This window comes from Sciurus vulgaris, assembly GCF_902686455.1.
Source record: "Sciurus vulgaris genome assembly, chromosome: 2".
Classification (NCBI taxonomy): domain Eukaryota; kingdom Metazoa; phylum Chordata; class Mammalia; order Rodentia; family Sciuridae; genus Sciurus; species Sciurus vulgaris.
Genome location: NC_136462.1, coordinates 147,980,579 through 147,995,410, shown reverse-complemented (window position 1 = coordinate 147,995,410; position 14,832 = coordinate 147,980,579). Strand labels below are relative to the sequence as shown.

At 37.9% G+C, this 14,832-nt stretch overlaps 1 protein-coding gene across 2 annotated transcripts in view; it reads right to left on the bottom strand.

Moving 5' to 3' along the window:
• TICRR (TOPBP1 interacting checkpoint and replication regulator) overlaps positions 1-14,832 on the bottom strand; it is a 47,594-nt gene that overhangs the window by 10,105 nt on the left and 22,657 nt on the right. The window contains exons 14-15 of one of the 2 annotated variants that reach the window (XM_079125376.1): positions 7,455-7,530; positions 5,242-5,406 (exon numbers count right to left, since the gene is read on the bottom strand). In XM_079125376.1, coding sequence (XP_078981502.1) covers positions 5,242-5,406; positions 7,455-7,530 — 241 coding nt within the window. The remainder of the gene's footprint in view (positions 1-5,241; positions 5,407-7,454; positions 7,531-14,832) is intronic. The other variant, XM_079125377.1, reaches the window with a different exon arrangement.

Genomic DNA, 14,832 nt, shown 5'->3' with positions numbered 1-14,832 from the left:
CTGCCCTAGTCCCAACACTCTCTCCCTCGCCCTGTGGTCACCTTGAAAACCAAAAGCCCTGCAGTTTCTGAATCGGGTTGGAACTCTTCCAAAAGCCCTGCTCACAGATACCTGTTATCATATGACCCAACAGTTTCCTGAAAATTCTACTCACAAGGTTGGTCTCTACTTACCAGACTTACAACTCACCTGGCATAAACTATCTTTTGCTTAGAAGTGTTTACTGAAATTGTTAAATATCACAGTTTCCTGAGGTGGTGGTAATATTTGGGGAAGAATTCTATACCCAACAAAACTACACTTCAAAACCAATGGAGAATCTGGCATATTCAATAGAGAATCTGGCATATTCTCAGATTAAAACAAAACCAAGGGCTGTGGTTGTGGCTCAGTGGTAGAGCACTTGCCTAGCATGTGTGAGGCTCTGGGTTCGAGTCTTAGCACCACATATAAATAAATAAATAAAGATCAATTGATGACTAAAAACAAAAACAAACAAACAAACAAACAAACAAAAAAACCCAAATAGGTCAGACGTGATGGAGCATGCCTGTGATTTCAGTGACCTGGGAGGTCAAGGTAGAAGGATGACAAGTTCAAGGCCAGCATGGGCAACTTAGCAAGACCATGTCGCAAAATGAAAACATAAAAAGGGCTAGGAGTGCAGCTCAGTGTTAAGGTGCTTCAGGGCTCAATCCCCAGTCCAAGAAGAAAACAACAAAATCCAAACAGAATTTATCACCAGCTGGCCTGTCCCACAAATAACACTCAAAGGGAATCCTTCAGGCTGACAGGAAAGGCAAGAGAGTAATTCAAATGCACAAGAAGCATTAAAGAAAACAAGTCTGGCAAAGAACTTATAAGTAAATATAAAAGACAGTATTAACAATTTTTTTTGTTTGCAACTTTTTTTTACCCTGTGATTAAAAAAATAAAACAAATATAAGTCTGTGTTGACAGTCATAAAATATAGAGATATAATTTGTATGACAAAACAGCACAAAGGACAGAAAATAGAATTACATAGGAGCAGTTTTTGTAAAACTGAAATTAAGTTGGTATCAACTAGAAGTTGGCTGTTTTAAATTATTAATTGTAATCCCCAAGGACAGGAACTCACGCACAAAAATGGAAAGGAAAGCTCTAAGGGTTGGTGAGCTCTAAGGGTTGGTAAGCTAAAAAGAGATCAGAATCCAATACTTAGGAATTCTGAAACCTGCCCGGACACTTATCACAACCACAGGTGCTTGAAGAGGAGAGGCTGCTGCTATTTAGAAGGAATGAGGCCCACAACCAGCCACTGCCCGCTTTCCTCAGCCCACTGCAGCTGTGGGAGACCAATCCCCATTCTAGGAGCAGCTGGTTGGTGCTAGGGCAGAAGACAGGGACCCTGCCTTCCAAAGTTTGGAACTGTAGGTCAGCTTAGGGATCCTGTGGGACTGGTACACACACCACGGTTTCAGCCCTCTCGGGCTGCAGTGGCTTCCCTCACCATACCTACTGCAAGATTTAAAGGGACAAAAATACCTTCTTCCCACCCCATTTTTGGAGTCAGACATTTGGAGAACATACTTCACAAAAAATAGTTTGGAAAAGGTACAGAAGGAGAGCAGCAACCCTCAAAAAGCAAAAATCAGCTATCCCTGAGGGCTTAGAGAATCAGATTCCCACAATCAGCGCATCATAGTATCCTTCACTCCTACTTCTTGACAAAAAATTTAAAAGCATACAAAGAAATAGGAAAATTCACCCACTCATAGCAAAAAAGAGTTTGATGAAATTATCCCTAAAGAGTCCCAGATGTTGAAATTACTAGTCAAAGATATTAAAACAATTTTTCCAAATATGCTCAATAAGCTCATGAAACTAGGGATAAAAGAATAAAAGAAACCCAAGAAAACAATGAAAGAACAAAATGATAATACAATAAGGCAAACAGAAACTATAAAAAGGAACCAAACAAATTCTGGCACTAAGAAGAATAATAACTGAAATGAAAAATTCACTAATGGGATGCAAGCAGATTTGAGCAGGTAGAATCATCAGTGAATTTGAAGATAAGGAAAAATTCCCCAATCAGAGCAGGAAGAAAAAAGAATGAGGAAAATGAACAAAGCCTGAGGAACTGGTGGAATTCCATCAAGCACACCACCAACCACCAGGGAAGACAGAGGCAGAAAACTGTTTTGAAAAAGTAATAGTTAAAAACTTCCTAAATCTGATGAAAAACATGAACCTACACATCCAACAAATTCAGTGAACCCCAAGCAAGATAAATCAAAGAGATCCTACTGAGACATATTACTGTCAAACTGTCAAAACTCTAAAAAGAGCAGGGAATACCTATAATTCCAGAGCTCAGGAGGCTGAGGCAGGAGAATTCCAAGTTCAAAGACAGCCTCAGAAATTTAGAGAGGTCCTAAGTAACTTAGTGAGACAGTCTCAAAATAAAAATAAAAAGGGCTGGGGATGTGGTTCAGTGGTTAAGTGCCCCTGGGTTCAATCCTTGGTATAAAACAAAACAAAACAAACAAAAGAACTACCATAAACAAAAACTCAAGCAAGACTCTTGAAAGCAGCAAGAGACAAAGCAGTTCGATAAGATCAATAGCTGATTTCTTATCAGAAACCTTAGAGGCCAGAAGACCACGATTAATATATTTAAAATCCTGGAAAAAAAAAAAATCCTGTTGAAAATAATTCTGTATCCTTCAAGGCTAAAATAGAAATGAAGACATTTTCAGATAAAGAAAAATTGAGAAGTTCAAATATTAGTAGACTTGCCTTACAAGAAAAGCTAAGACAGTGCATCAGGCTAAACTGGAAGGACATTAGACAGCAAAAAGAAGCCATAAGAAGGGGCTGGGGTTGTGGCTCAGTGGTAGAACACTTGCGTAGCACAGGTGAGGCACTGGGTTTGATCCTCAGAACCACATAAAAATAAAATAAAGGTTAGATTCTTAAAAAAAAAAAAAAAAAAAAAAAAAAAAAAAAAAAAAGCCATAAGAGATTGAACAATAGAACACACTATGCAGGTTGATACAAAAAATAACATTAGCCAGACACAGTGATGCAAATTTATAATCCCAGCTGCTCAAGAGGTTAAGGCAGTTGGTTCAAAGCCAGCCCCAGCAATTTAGCAAGGCCGTAAGCAACTCAGTGAGACTATCTCTAAATAAAGTATAAAGAAGAATGAAATTATGGTATTTGCTGATAAATGGATGGAGTTGGAGACTATCATGCTAAGTGAAATAAGTCGAACCCCCAAAACAAAAGGCCAAATATTTTCTCTGATAAGCAGATGCTAATTTACAATAAGAGGGTGGGGGGTGGGCGCTAGGGAAGAATAGAGTTACTTTAGGTAAAGGGGAGTGAAGGGAGGGGAAGGGGTATGGGGGTAGGAAGGATAGTAGAGTGAACTAGACATTATTACCTCATGTATATATATGACTGCATGACTGATGTGATCCTACAATATGCACAGAAAAATGAGAAATTATACTCCATTTATGTATGATTTATCAAAATGTGTAAATGCACTCTACTGTCATGCATAACTAATCAGAACAAATAAAAATAAATAAATAAATAAATAAATAAGTGGCTGAAGATGTGGCTCAGTGGTTGAGTGTCCCTGGTTCAATCTGTAATACCAAAAGAAAAAAAAAAAGACGGTATTATGTTACTTTTGACTTACAGCTCCTCTTTTTTTCTATATGATTTAAAAGGCAAAAACACAAAACAATAATTATTGGTCTGTATTAATGAACATACCATGTACAAAGATGTAATCTATGATGATGACAATAAAGGGGGAGGGACAGAAACATAGAGGAATAAAGTATATAGTATTGAAACTAAGTTGATTTTATCCTAACTAGGCTGTCTTAAGTTAACGATGTTAATTATGATTGCCAAGATAACCACTAAGAAATAACTACAAAACACACAGAAAAAGAATGGAGGGAATCAAAATGAGACACTACAAATAAGTAAGGTAATAAAAGACCAAACAAACAAAAAGGCAATAATAGAGGAAGTAAGGAAGAAAAGGGCATAAAGTATATAGAAAATGAAAAATGGCAGCAGTCATTCCTTATCAATAATTACTTTAAGTGTAAATAGATTAAACACCACAATTAGAAAGCAGAAATTGGCAGAAAAGATTTAAAAAATGTGATACAACTCTATGCTACCTACTGGAGACCCAACAAAGATACAGAGGTTGAATATTAAAGGATAGCAAAAGATATCATGCAAAGGAGCTTCTTGTTTATATTATTGTCAAACAAAATAGGATTTAAGCCAAAAAAAGGTTACAAAAGACAAAGATTTTACATATTAATAAGAAGTTCAATCCATCAATAAGATACAATAGTTATAAACAGTTACATCTAACAACAGAATTCCAAAATATATGAAGCAAAAATTGACAGAATTGAAGGGAGAGATAACTGAATAATAAATATCAATACATTTTCCCCACTGCAGTGCTGGGGATGGAATCCCGGGCCTTGCACATGCTAGGCAAGCAGTTCTACCACTGAGCCATATTCCCAGTCTAAGGGCCAATAAATTTAAAAAGACTGAACTCATACAAAGCATGTTCTCCAACACAGATGGAATGAAACTAGAAATCAATAGAAGGGCTGGGTGCAGGAGTGTACACCTGTAATCCCAGCAGCTCAGGAGACTGAGGCAGGAGGATCTCGAGTTCAAAGTCAGCCTCAGCAACAGTGAGGCACTAAGCAACTCAGTGAGACTCTGTCTCTAAATAAAATACAAAAAAGGGCTGGGGATGTGGCTCAGTGGTTGAGTGCCCCTGAGTTCAATTACCAGTAACCTCTCCCTGCTCTCCCAAAAAAGAAATCAATAGAAGGGAATGTGGGTAACTCACAAATACACGGAAATTAACATTTCTAAATAACCAGTGGATCAAAGAAGAAATCACAAGGGATTAGAAAGTGTTTGGAGATGGCAGTGAAAACACATCATACCAAAACTTACAGGATACAGCTAAAGTAGTATTTAGAAAGGAATTTGTAGCTATAAATACATGTATTTGAAAAAGAAAGTTCTAAAATCAATAACCTAAACTTCATCTTAAACTAGGAAAAGAGCAAACTAAAATCAAACCAAGTAGAGGGAAAAAAATTAAATGAAATTGGGATTAGAAAAAGAAAAGTTGAACTTCCTTGAAAAGACCAACAAAATTGACAAAATTCCTCTTTATTTGCTTACCCTGAAATGTGGTACTTTTATTGGTCTTTTTGAAGTGGTCAAGTTTATGGTCCAGACCTTCCACAACTGACACAGAATGGCTCCTAGGCAATCCCCGTTTTAGTGATCTCTTTGAAGGAGAAAACATTGCCTCGTTGAAGAGATTTCTTCGAACTTTGGTCACTTCTGAAAGCATCGTGGGTGAGGGTAGGGAGAGAGAAAGCCAAATACTTAAAACAGAGAAACTGCTTAAGGAAACTACTGTACAGACTGATTACTATTTTCACATTTACTAAAAAGATTTCTTTAGAAAGTATACTCCAAGTATGGTTTAAAACATTTACTCTTACAGATTCAGAAATTTTTGTTAATGATTTTGCATGAGGTAGGGATCCAATATCATTTTTTTTGTAGGGGGATATCTAGGTGTTTCAGTATCACTTGGGTTCAAAACTATTCATTCCCTGGTGAATTGTCTTGGCACCCTGGTCAAATAATCAGTTGACCATAATAAATGCTAAGGTGTTCTCTGTGTGTGTGTTACTGGAGACTGAACCCAAGGGTGCTCTTACTACTGAGCTATATCCCCAGGTCCACTTATTTCTTCTTTTCATACAGAAAGGGTCTTGCTAGATTAGCTTTGAACTTGTGATCCTCCTGCTTCAGCTTCCTGAATAGCTGAGATTATAGGCATGTACCAACATTCCCAGTGATGTTTTAATTCTTTTTAAAATGTTAAGCAGATTTCAGCAGTGAAATCATCTAGTCCTGAGCATTTCTTTGTGGGAAGTTTTTCTCATAACTAATTCAATCTTTTTTAAGTTGTTGTAGGTCTATTTAGATTTTCTTTTTCTCCCCAAATCTCTTTTTCAGTAGTTTGTGTTCTTCTAGGAATCTGTCCCATTTAATCTAGTTTACCTAATTTTTTGGCATACAGTTATTCATAATTTTCTACCATAAAATTTGTTTAAATTAACTTTTCAGGAATACAAGGAAGGCCCACATCACTTATTAAATTAGAAGCTTTACACATTATAAAATAGAAATAATCCTCATAAAAGAGGATGGGTAATACAGATTTTGGTTAATATGGCCCAGTGTTATTTTTCTCACTTTGGACCTTTTTGTTGTCTTGTATTTAGCTCAGCCTGTGTAGAGAAACTGTTTTCGGTCCATAGATTTCTTCTTCTGACTCCTTTACTAATCTCCTGGGTTATTTTTGTTTTTAGTTTGTTTTTTTTTTGGGGGGGTGGGGTGAGGGGAGACAGGATCTCACTATGTTGCACAGGCTGGTTTTGAACTTGTGGGTTCAAATGATACTCCTGCTTCAGCCTCCCTGCTAGGTTATTTCAAATTTGGTTCTTGATTTCAGAGCATGGATGAGTTTGAGTCTAGAAGACTCAAAGTTAAGAAAACAGCTAACAAGTTGATAAACACTTGACAAAACTAGCAAGATGGTAGGCACCTTTAATGTTTCAAAAATTTTCTCTATCTCCATTAAGCAGTCTATGAAACTGATTTGTGACCTGAAAGCCAAATTCAATTTGTTATTTTCTCTTTTCTCCTATGTTTTAAAATATTTACTATCTAGAGAAAATTTCAAAAAATAGCACAATTAACATAAATTTGCCAATTGTCAACATTTGCTTTTTCCCTTCACCTCTCTCTGTTGTGTATAATTTCTCTCCCCAAACCCAGGAGACTAAGTTATGGACTTCACAACTCTTCCCTTCCCTGTGTTGGCACATCTGTGTCTCCTAACAAGGACATTCTCCTACATAACCATGATGCCATTATTACACACATTATCTAGCATACATACTATCTTCCTTCAAATTTCTGTAGTAGTCTCAATATTATACTTTACAGCTATTTTTTCCTTTCTAAATTTAAGATCCAAGCAGGGATCATGGAGTGCATTTAGCTTTCATGCTTTAACTCCTTTCATCTAAAACAGTTCCACTGCCTCTTCTCTTTGCTCTTTTGTTGTTGTTGTTTTGGTATGGTTTTTTGGCCTTCATGAGAATGGCATTTTAAAAGATTTCAGGTCAGTTATTTTGTAGAATGCAGGATTATGGGATCATATTCTCCTGAGTAAAATTTTGGGACATATTTTGTTAACCAACGATTTAAAGTCATAATTTACAGCTGAATGCAGCTGCTTAAATACATGCAATCAAAATAAATTTGTCATTCCAGTGAACAGATCCATACCCTGGAAGATCAAAGCATACCTTGTACTGTGTCTTTCCCTGAGAGTCCAGGCTGCTGAGGGGCAGGGTGAGAGTTCTCCTGGAAAATGAGAAAATCCTATAAGGAAATTTACATAGGTATTTGTTTAAACTGAAGGAATAAAAGTTCCATATAAAGTCCTTCAATCCTTGCAGTGCACTTACAGGGACTCATAGCAGACACAGTAAAACACACTAAAAGTAGATCTTCCAAAGATGTTCTCTACTACATTGTGATAATACAAAATAAGAAACTGTACATGCTCATAAAGAATGAACCAGTAAATTGATTTATATATCCATCCAATGCAGACATTAAGAGACTAAGAAGGAAGACTTATAATGTAGAAATTGAACTGTGATGGGGGAAGATTTTTTTTAAGGCAGAATAATAAGTACAGTAGATGAAACCATTTTTAATATTTATGTATGTAAGGGAATATTACAGATAACTATAAGCCTTTATGCTTAGTATACACAGAAAAGGGTTTGGGACTATATATAACTAACAACTGATGATTATATCTGTAGAACTTATGGAGAAGGAATATATTATTAATGTTATATGATTTCAAGGTGTTTTTTTTTTTCTTAAACAAAGATCATGTATACTTTTTATCTTTAAAATAACAGGTAGCCTGTAATCCCAGAGGCTTGGAAAGCTGACATAAGAGGACTGCAAGTTCAAAGACAGCCTCAGCAACTCAGTAAGGCCCTAAGTAACTTAGTGAGACCCTGTATAAAAATAAAAAATAAAAAGGGCTGGGGATGTGGCTCAGTGGTTAAGTGCCCCTGGGTTCAATCCCTGGTATCAAACAAATACACACCCAGGGAAAACCACATAAATTAAGCATAGTTACATGCTTAGCAATGTCTCTCTATCAAACTTTTATTTACTTGCTATTCTAGTAAAGGATTTAGGAATCTAAGACTCAGATATATCTAAACAAGGGAATGGTTTTTCATGATTTGTTTTGTCAGTTATGCCACTGTAATCACTGAAGATTGAGCAGAAACTTAACAAATTATCTCAGTGATACAATGGAAGTTTTGCTGCAAAAGACAAGAAAAGTGGTAATTCTTAGTCATTTACCTTGGTTAATAATAACTCTTTTAAAGAGTTAAATTATTATTGTAAAAATATGTTCAACATTCAGTTTCCTAATCCATGGGTCAGCGCACACTACAGTACATAGACCAAATCTGGGCCATCTCTTATTTCAAAAATAAAACTTACTGAAACATGGTTGAGTCTGTTTATGTATTGTCTGTGGCCACTTTCCTACAACAAAAGAACTGAGGCAATGCGCCAGAGACTGCATGGCCTGCAAAGGCTTAAATATTTACCATCTTTACAGAAAAAGTTTGTCAACACTTGTTAATCTATATAACTGAAAGGAAAAACTTGACAGTTATGTCCATGAGGCACTAGGTAGGATCAAGCTTTTTTAAAATCACTGTGCTCTTCTGGAACATATATTAATATATACACTTAGCTTATAAATAAGTTCACTGCTTCTAAGTTCACTACATTGATACTTCAGAAAATTCAGATTTACTCTATAAAAATTTAACATCTGGTCCTTTCAGTTAAAGTGCTATCATTAACTACCATACTGACTTTGACACAAAAAACTTTGTTAACCAAAATCACATCCTGATCTCAGTAAATCTGGTCTTAAAGATGTGAACAGTCTTGGTCACTATAAAATAAAGGTTCAAATAATTTAGAAAGTACAAACATCATTGTAAATTCTAAAGAGAAAGAAAGTCTAACAATCTTAGCTGTCCACTTTTGGATTTCACACTCATCAATCAGGATTACAGGATATTAAGATTCACATCTTATTCTCAGGAAAGGTACAGTAGGAAAGTGAATGCTACCAATTCTTTAAAAGAATTCTTGCTTCCAATGCCAAAGGTCAGCTATAAACATTTGGAAAGATAATAAACTATCATAATAATTAAGGTTTTTGAAGTTATTGCTCAAGAATTTTAACTCTTCTCAGTTTGTGCATTTCAAAAGTTTCACTAGGGGGTTTCAAGATGGCGGACAAGAGGGTGGCTGCATTTCATGTTGCTCCAGGACTCAGGATTCAAAAGAGGAGATATTGAGAGACTTGGGACCAACTCAAAGCAGCCAGGTGAGTCTCTCCCGTTGGGGAGGCATCCCGGATGGGGCGGTAGTCTCGGAATGCAGGGAACTTTGTGAAATAGAGCTGCCCAGTGAGACACCCCTCCCCCCGCTGGAGCAGTGAACTCGGACAACTGGGAGCATCGAAGAGGAGGCCACTCAGCACAGCGCTTGGACTCCGAGCAACCACTGGGGCTCCGGGCAGCTGCCCAGAGGAGGAGCTGCGAGTAGAGCTGTTTGGACTCAGAGTGACCACTCCTGAACACCGGGGCCTGCCCGGAGGAGGAGGAGGAGGAGGAGGAGGAGGAGGAGGAGCGTGGCGGGTCGCTTGGACTCGGAGCAACCGCTCCTGAACACCCGGGGGGGCTACCCGGAGGAGGAGGAGGAACGGGGCGGGTCACTTGGACTCGGAGTGACTGCCCAGGGCTACAGGCGGTTGGCAGGAGGAGGAGGCATGCAGTGAGTTGCTTGGACTCCTAATGACCACACCGGAACACCGGGCGGCTGTCCGGATCCGAAGAGGCATGCGGCGGGTCACTGGGACTCGGAGCGATTGTACGGGGCTCCAGGTGGCTGCTCAGAGGAGGGGCCGCATAGCCAGGCGATTAGGTGCAGAGCAGGGTCCCAGGACCTAGGAGGCTTCTTGGTGGAAGAGCTGCACAGGGACACACTTAGGGGCAGAGCAAAGGTTCCAGGACTGCGGGCAGATTCTCTGAGGAGAGGCAGCCTAAGGAGACTCGTCTGCGAAGGGTGAGGCTCCTAGGCCCAAGAGGTAAGTCCGGGACCCTGGGAACGTTGCAGAGGATGGCAGCCCAGCCCAGGCGGTAGTTGTAGATTGAGGGGAACCCCTAGGAGGGGAACTGACCAGCGAGACCTCCCCACCGGGTGAGTCTTCCCTGCCCGGTGAGGTTTTCCCACAAGGATGGTAAAACCAGAGACACAGGCCCAAACAGGCCTTGCCTCAGCCCGCAGCCTAGTTCCCCTTTGGATGACCATTGGTCAACAAGTGGAGGCACCTCTGCCCACTAGCAGGGAATATACCCCACCTGAAGGCCACTACCCCTAGAGAGGCAGCTTCCTTGTGGAGCACCGCATTATCAACTTCCTCTAAGACTTCAGCCTACTGAAGGCTAAGAGGGGATATACTAGAAATCTTCAGGGACATTATAAGTCAATAGAGGAAATCTGCAATATCTCAGCGGTCCACTGATACCTGAACAACATGAGAAAGCAAGGGAAGAAAATGCCCCAAACAAATCTAGATGTTACATCAATAAAACCCAATGACAGCATGGCAGAAGAAATGACAGAAAAGGAGTTCAGAATGTACATAATTAAAATGATCAGGGAAGCAAACAATGAGATGAAAGAGCAAATGCAGGCACTGAATGATGAGATGAAAGAGCAAATGCAGGCACTGAGTGATCGTACCAATTGACAGTTAAAAGAGCAAATACAAGAAGCAAAAGATCATTTCAATAAAGAGTTAGAGATATTGAAAAAAAAACCAAACAGAAATCCTTGAAATGAAGGAAACAATAAACCAAATTAAGAATTCCATAGAAAGCATATCCAGCAGGATAGAACACCTAGAAGACAGAACCTCAGACATTGAAGACAAAATATTTAATGCTGAAAACAAAGTTGAACAAACAGAGAAGATGGTAAGAAATCATGAACAGAATCTACAAGAACTATGGGATATCATAAAAAGGCCAAATTTAAGAATTATTGGGATTAAGGAAGGCTTAGAGAAACAAACCAAAGGAATGAACAATCTATTCAATGAAATAATATCAGAAAATTTCCCAAATCTGAAAAATGAAATGGAAAATCAGGTTCAAGAGGCTTATAGGACTCCAAATACACAAAATTACAACAGACCCACACCAAGGCACATTATAATGAAAATACCTAACAACAAAATAAAGAAAGAATCACATGATTATTTCAATAGATGCAGAAAAAGCATTTGATAAAACACAGCACCCCTTCATGCTCAAAACACTAGAAAAAATAGGGATAGTGGGAACATTCCTTAACATTGTAAAGGCCATCTATGCTAAGCCCACAGCTAATATCATTCTAAATGGTGAAAAACTGAAAGCATTCCCCCTAAAAACTGGAACAAGGCAGGGACGCCCTCTTTCACCACTTCTATTCAATATCGTCCTTGAAACTCTAGCCAGAGCAATTAGACAGACCAAAGAAATTAAAGGGATATGAATTGGAAAAGAAGAACTCAAACTATCCCTATTTGCTGATGATATGATTATATATTTAGAGGAACCTGGAAATTCCACCAGAAAACTTTTAGAACCCATAAGTAAATTCAGTAAAGTAGCGGAATATAAGATCAATGCACATAAATCTAATGCATTTTTATACATAAGTGATGAATCTTTGGAAAGAATAATTAGGAAAACTACCCCATTCACAATAGCCTCAAAAAAAATAAAATACTTGGGAATCAATCTCACAAAAGAGGTGAAAGACCTCTACAATAAGAACTACAGAACACTAAAGAAAGAAATGAAAGAAAACCTTAGAAGATGGAAAGATCTCCCATGTTCTTGGATAGGAAGAATTAATATTGTCAAAATGGCCATACTACCTAAAGTGCTATACAGATTCAATGCAATTCCAATTAAAATCCCAATGATGTACCTTACAGAAATAGAGCAAGCAATTATGAAATTCATCTGGAAGAATAAGAAACCTACAATAGCTAAAGCAATCCTTAGCAGGAAGAATGAAACAGGGGGTATCGCAATACCAGATCTTCAACTCTACTACAAAGCAATAGTAACAAAAACGGCATGGTATTGGTACCAAAATAGAAAGGTAGATCAATGGTACAGAATAGAGGACACAGACACAAACCCAAATAAATACAATTTTCTCATACTAGACAAAGGGGCCAAAAATATGCAATGGAGAAAAGACAGCCTCTTCAACAAATGGTGCTGGGAGAATTGGAAATCCATATGCAACAGAATGAAACTAAACCCAGATCTCTCACCATGCATGAAACTAAACTCAAAATGGATTAAGGACCTCAGAATCAGACCAGAGACCCTGCAGATTATAGAAGAAAAAGTAGGTCCAGATCTTCAACATGTCAGCTTAGGACCAGACTTCTTCAACAGGACTCCCATAGCACAAGAAATAAAACCAAGAATCAATAACTGGGATAGATTCAAACTAAATACCTTTCTCTCAGCAAAGGAAACTATCAGCAATGCAAAGAAAGAGCCTACAGAATGGAAGAAAATCTTTGCCAATCATACTTCAGATAGAGCACTAATCTCCAGAATCTATAAAGAACTCAAAAAACTCTACACCAAGAATACAAATAATCCAGTCGACAAATGGGCTAAGGAAATGAACAGACAACTTCACAGAAGAAGATCTACAAGCAATCAACAAACATATGGAAAAATGTTCAACATCTCTAGTAATAAGAGAAATGTAAATCAAAACCACCCTAAGATTCCATCTCACCCCAATTAGAATGGCGATTATCAAGAATACAAGCAACAACAGGTGTTGGAGAGGATGTGGGGAGAAAGGTACACTCATACATTGCTGGTGGGGCTGCAAATTAGTGCAGCCACTCTGGAAAGCAGTGTGGAGATTCCTTAGAAAACTTGGAATGGAACCACCATTTGACCCAGCTATCCCACTCCTTGGCCTATACCCAAAGAACTTAAAATCAGCATACTACAGAGATACAGCCACATCAATGTTCATAGCTGCTCAATTCACAATAGCCAGATTGTGGAACCAACCTAGATGTCCTTCAATTGATGAATGGATAAAGAAACTGTGATGTGTGTGTGTGTGTATATGTATATATACACACACACACACACACACACACAATGGAATATTACTCCGCCATGAAGAATGATAAAATTATGGCATTTGCAGGCAAATGGATGAAACTGGAGAATATCATGCTAAGTGAGATAAGCCAATCTCAAAAAACCAAAGGACAAATGATTTCGCTAATAAGTGGATGATGATACATAATTGGGGGAGGGAGGGGTTAGTGTTAGGGTTAAAGTTAGGGTTAGGGAGGGTGGCAAGAATGAAGGAAGGAAGGACTGTATAGAGGGAAAAGAGGGGTGGGAGGGGTGGGGGGAAGGGAAAAAGTAACAGAATGAATCAAACAACATTACCCTATGTAAATTTATGATTACACAAATGGTATGCCTTTACACCATGTACAGAGAAACAACATGTATCCTATTTGTTTACAATAAAAAAAAGTTTCACTATACTTTCGTCTTCCTTCTTTCCTTAGAAAGACATTAATTTCACTAGTAAGCAGATTCCAGCTCAGTTTTTTTATTGCAACCAATAAAAACGTCAAGTAATTATGTCTACTGCTAAAGAAAAACCAATTGCTGTCTGACTTCATGACGGTCATTATCTTTTTATTTTTACTCTCAAACTTACCACTAAAGTAAAACTTGTGAGTGAAGTTAACTTCTTATTGAAGTAAAATAAATATACTAAAAAGTACTTTTGTGAGAGACAAAGTCCTATTATGATTGTATATTATTTTATATGACCTTTTCACTTATTTTGTTGTTTCATGAGTTTTGTTACCTATATTCAAGATTTTCAATTAATTTATCCATTCTTTTTTTTTTTGGTACTAGGGATTGAACTGAGGGCACTTAATCACTGAGCCCCAGCCCCAGCCCTTTTTATTTTTTATTTAGAGACAGGGTCTCGCTGAGTTGCTTAGGACCTCGCTAAGTGGCTGAGGTTGGCTTTGAACTCAAGATCTTCCTGCCTCAGTCTCCCAAGATACTTGGATTACAGGTGTGCACCACCACACCTGGCCTAATTTATCCATTCTTAATTTTACTTGATGTTTTTCTTTGAATTATCTCTATCAATCTCTTGGGTAAAATGATTACTCTCTTAATAAATTTTTATTTCTTTATCCCTTGGGTTATAGTCTCACGTGCATTCATGAGAATATTTAACACCAGTTGAGCATCTGTAATTCCACAGAAATCTGAAGTGCTCTAAAAATCCAAAATTGAGCATCTGTAAAAATACTCCAATATGTTCTGTGCAAATACTCCAAAATCCAAAAAACTCTAAAATCTGAAATACTTCTGGTTCCAAATGTTTTGGATACGGGATACTATTTCTGTATCCCCCAAAGTCAATTTCTTAAAAGTAGAGACTGTCTTTCACCCTTATTTATTGTGCCAACTCAAGACA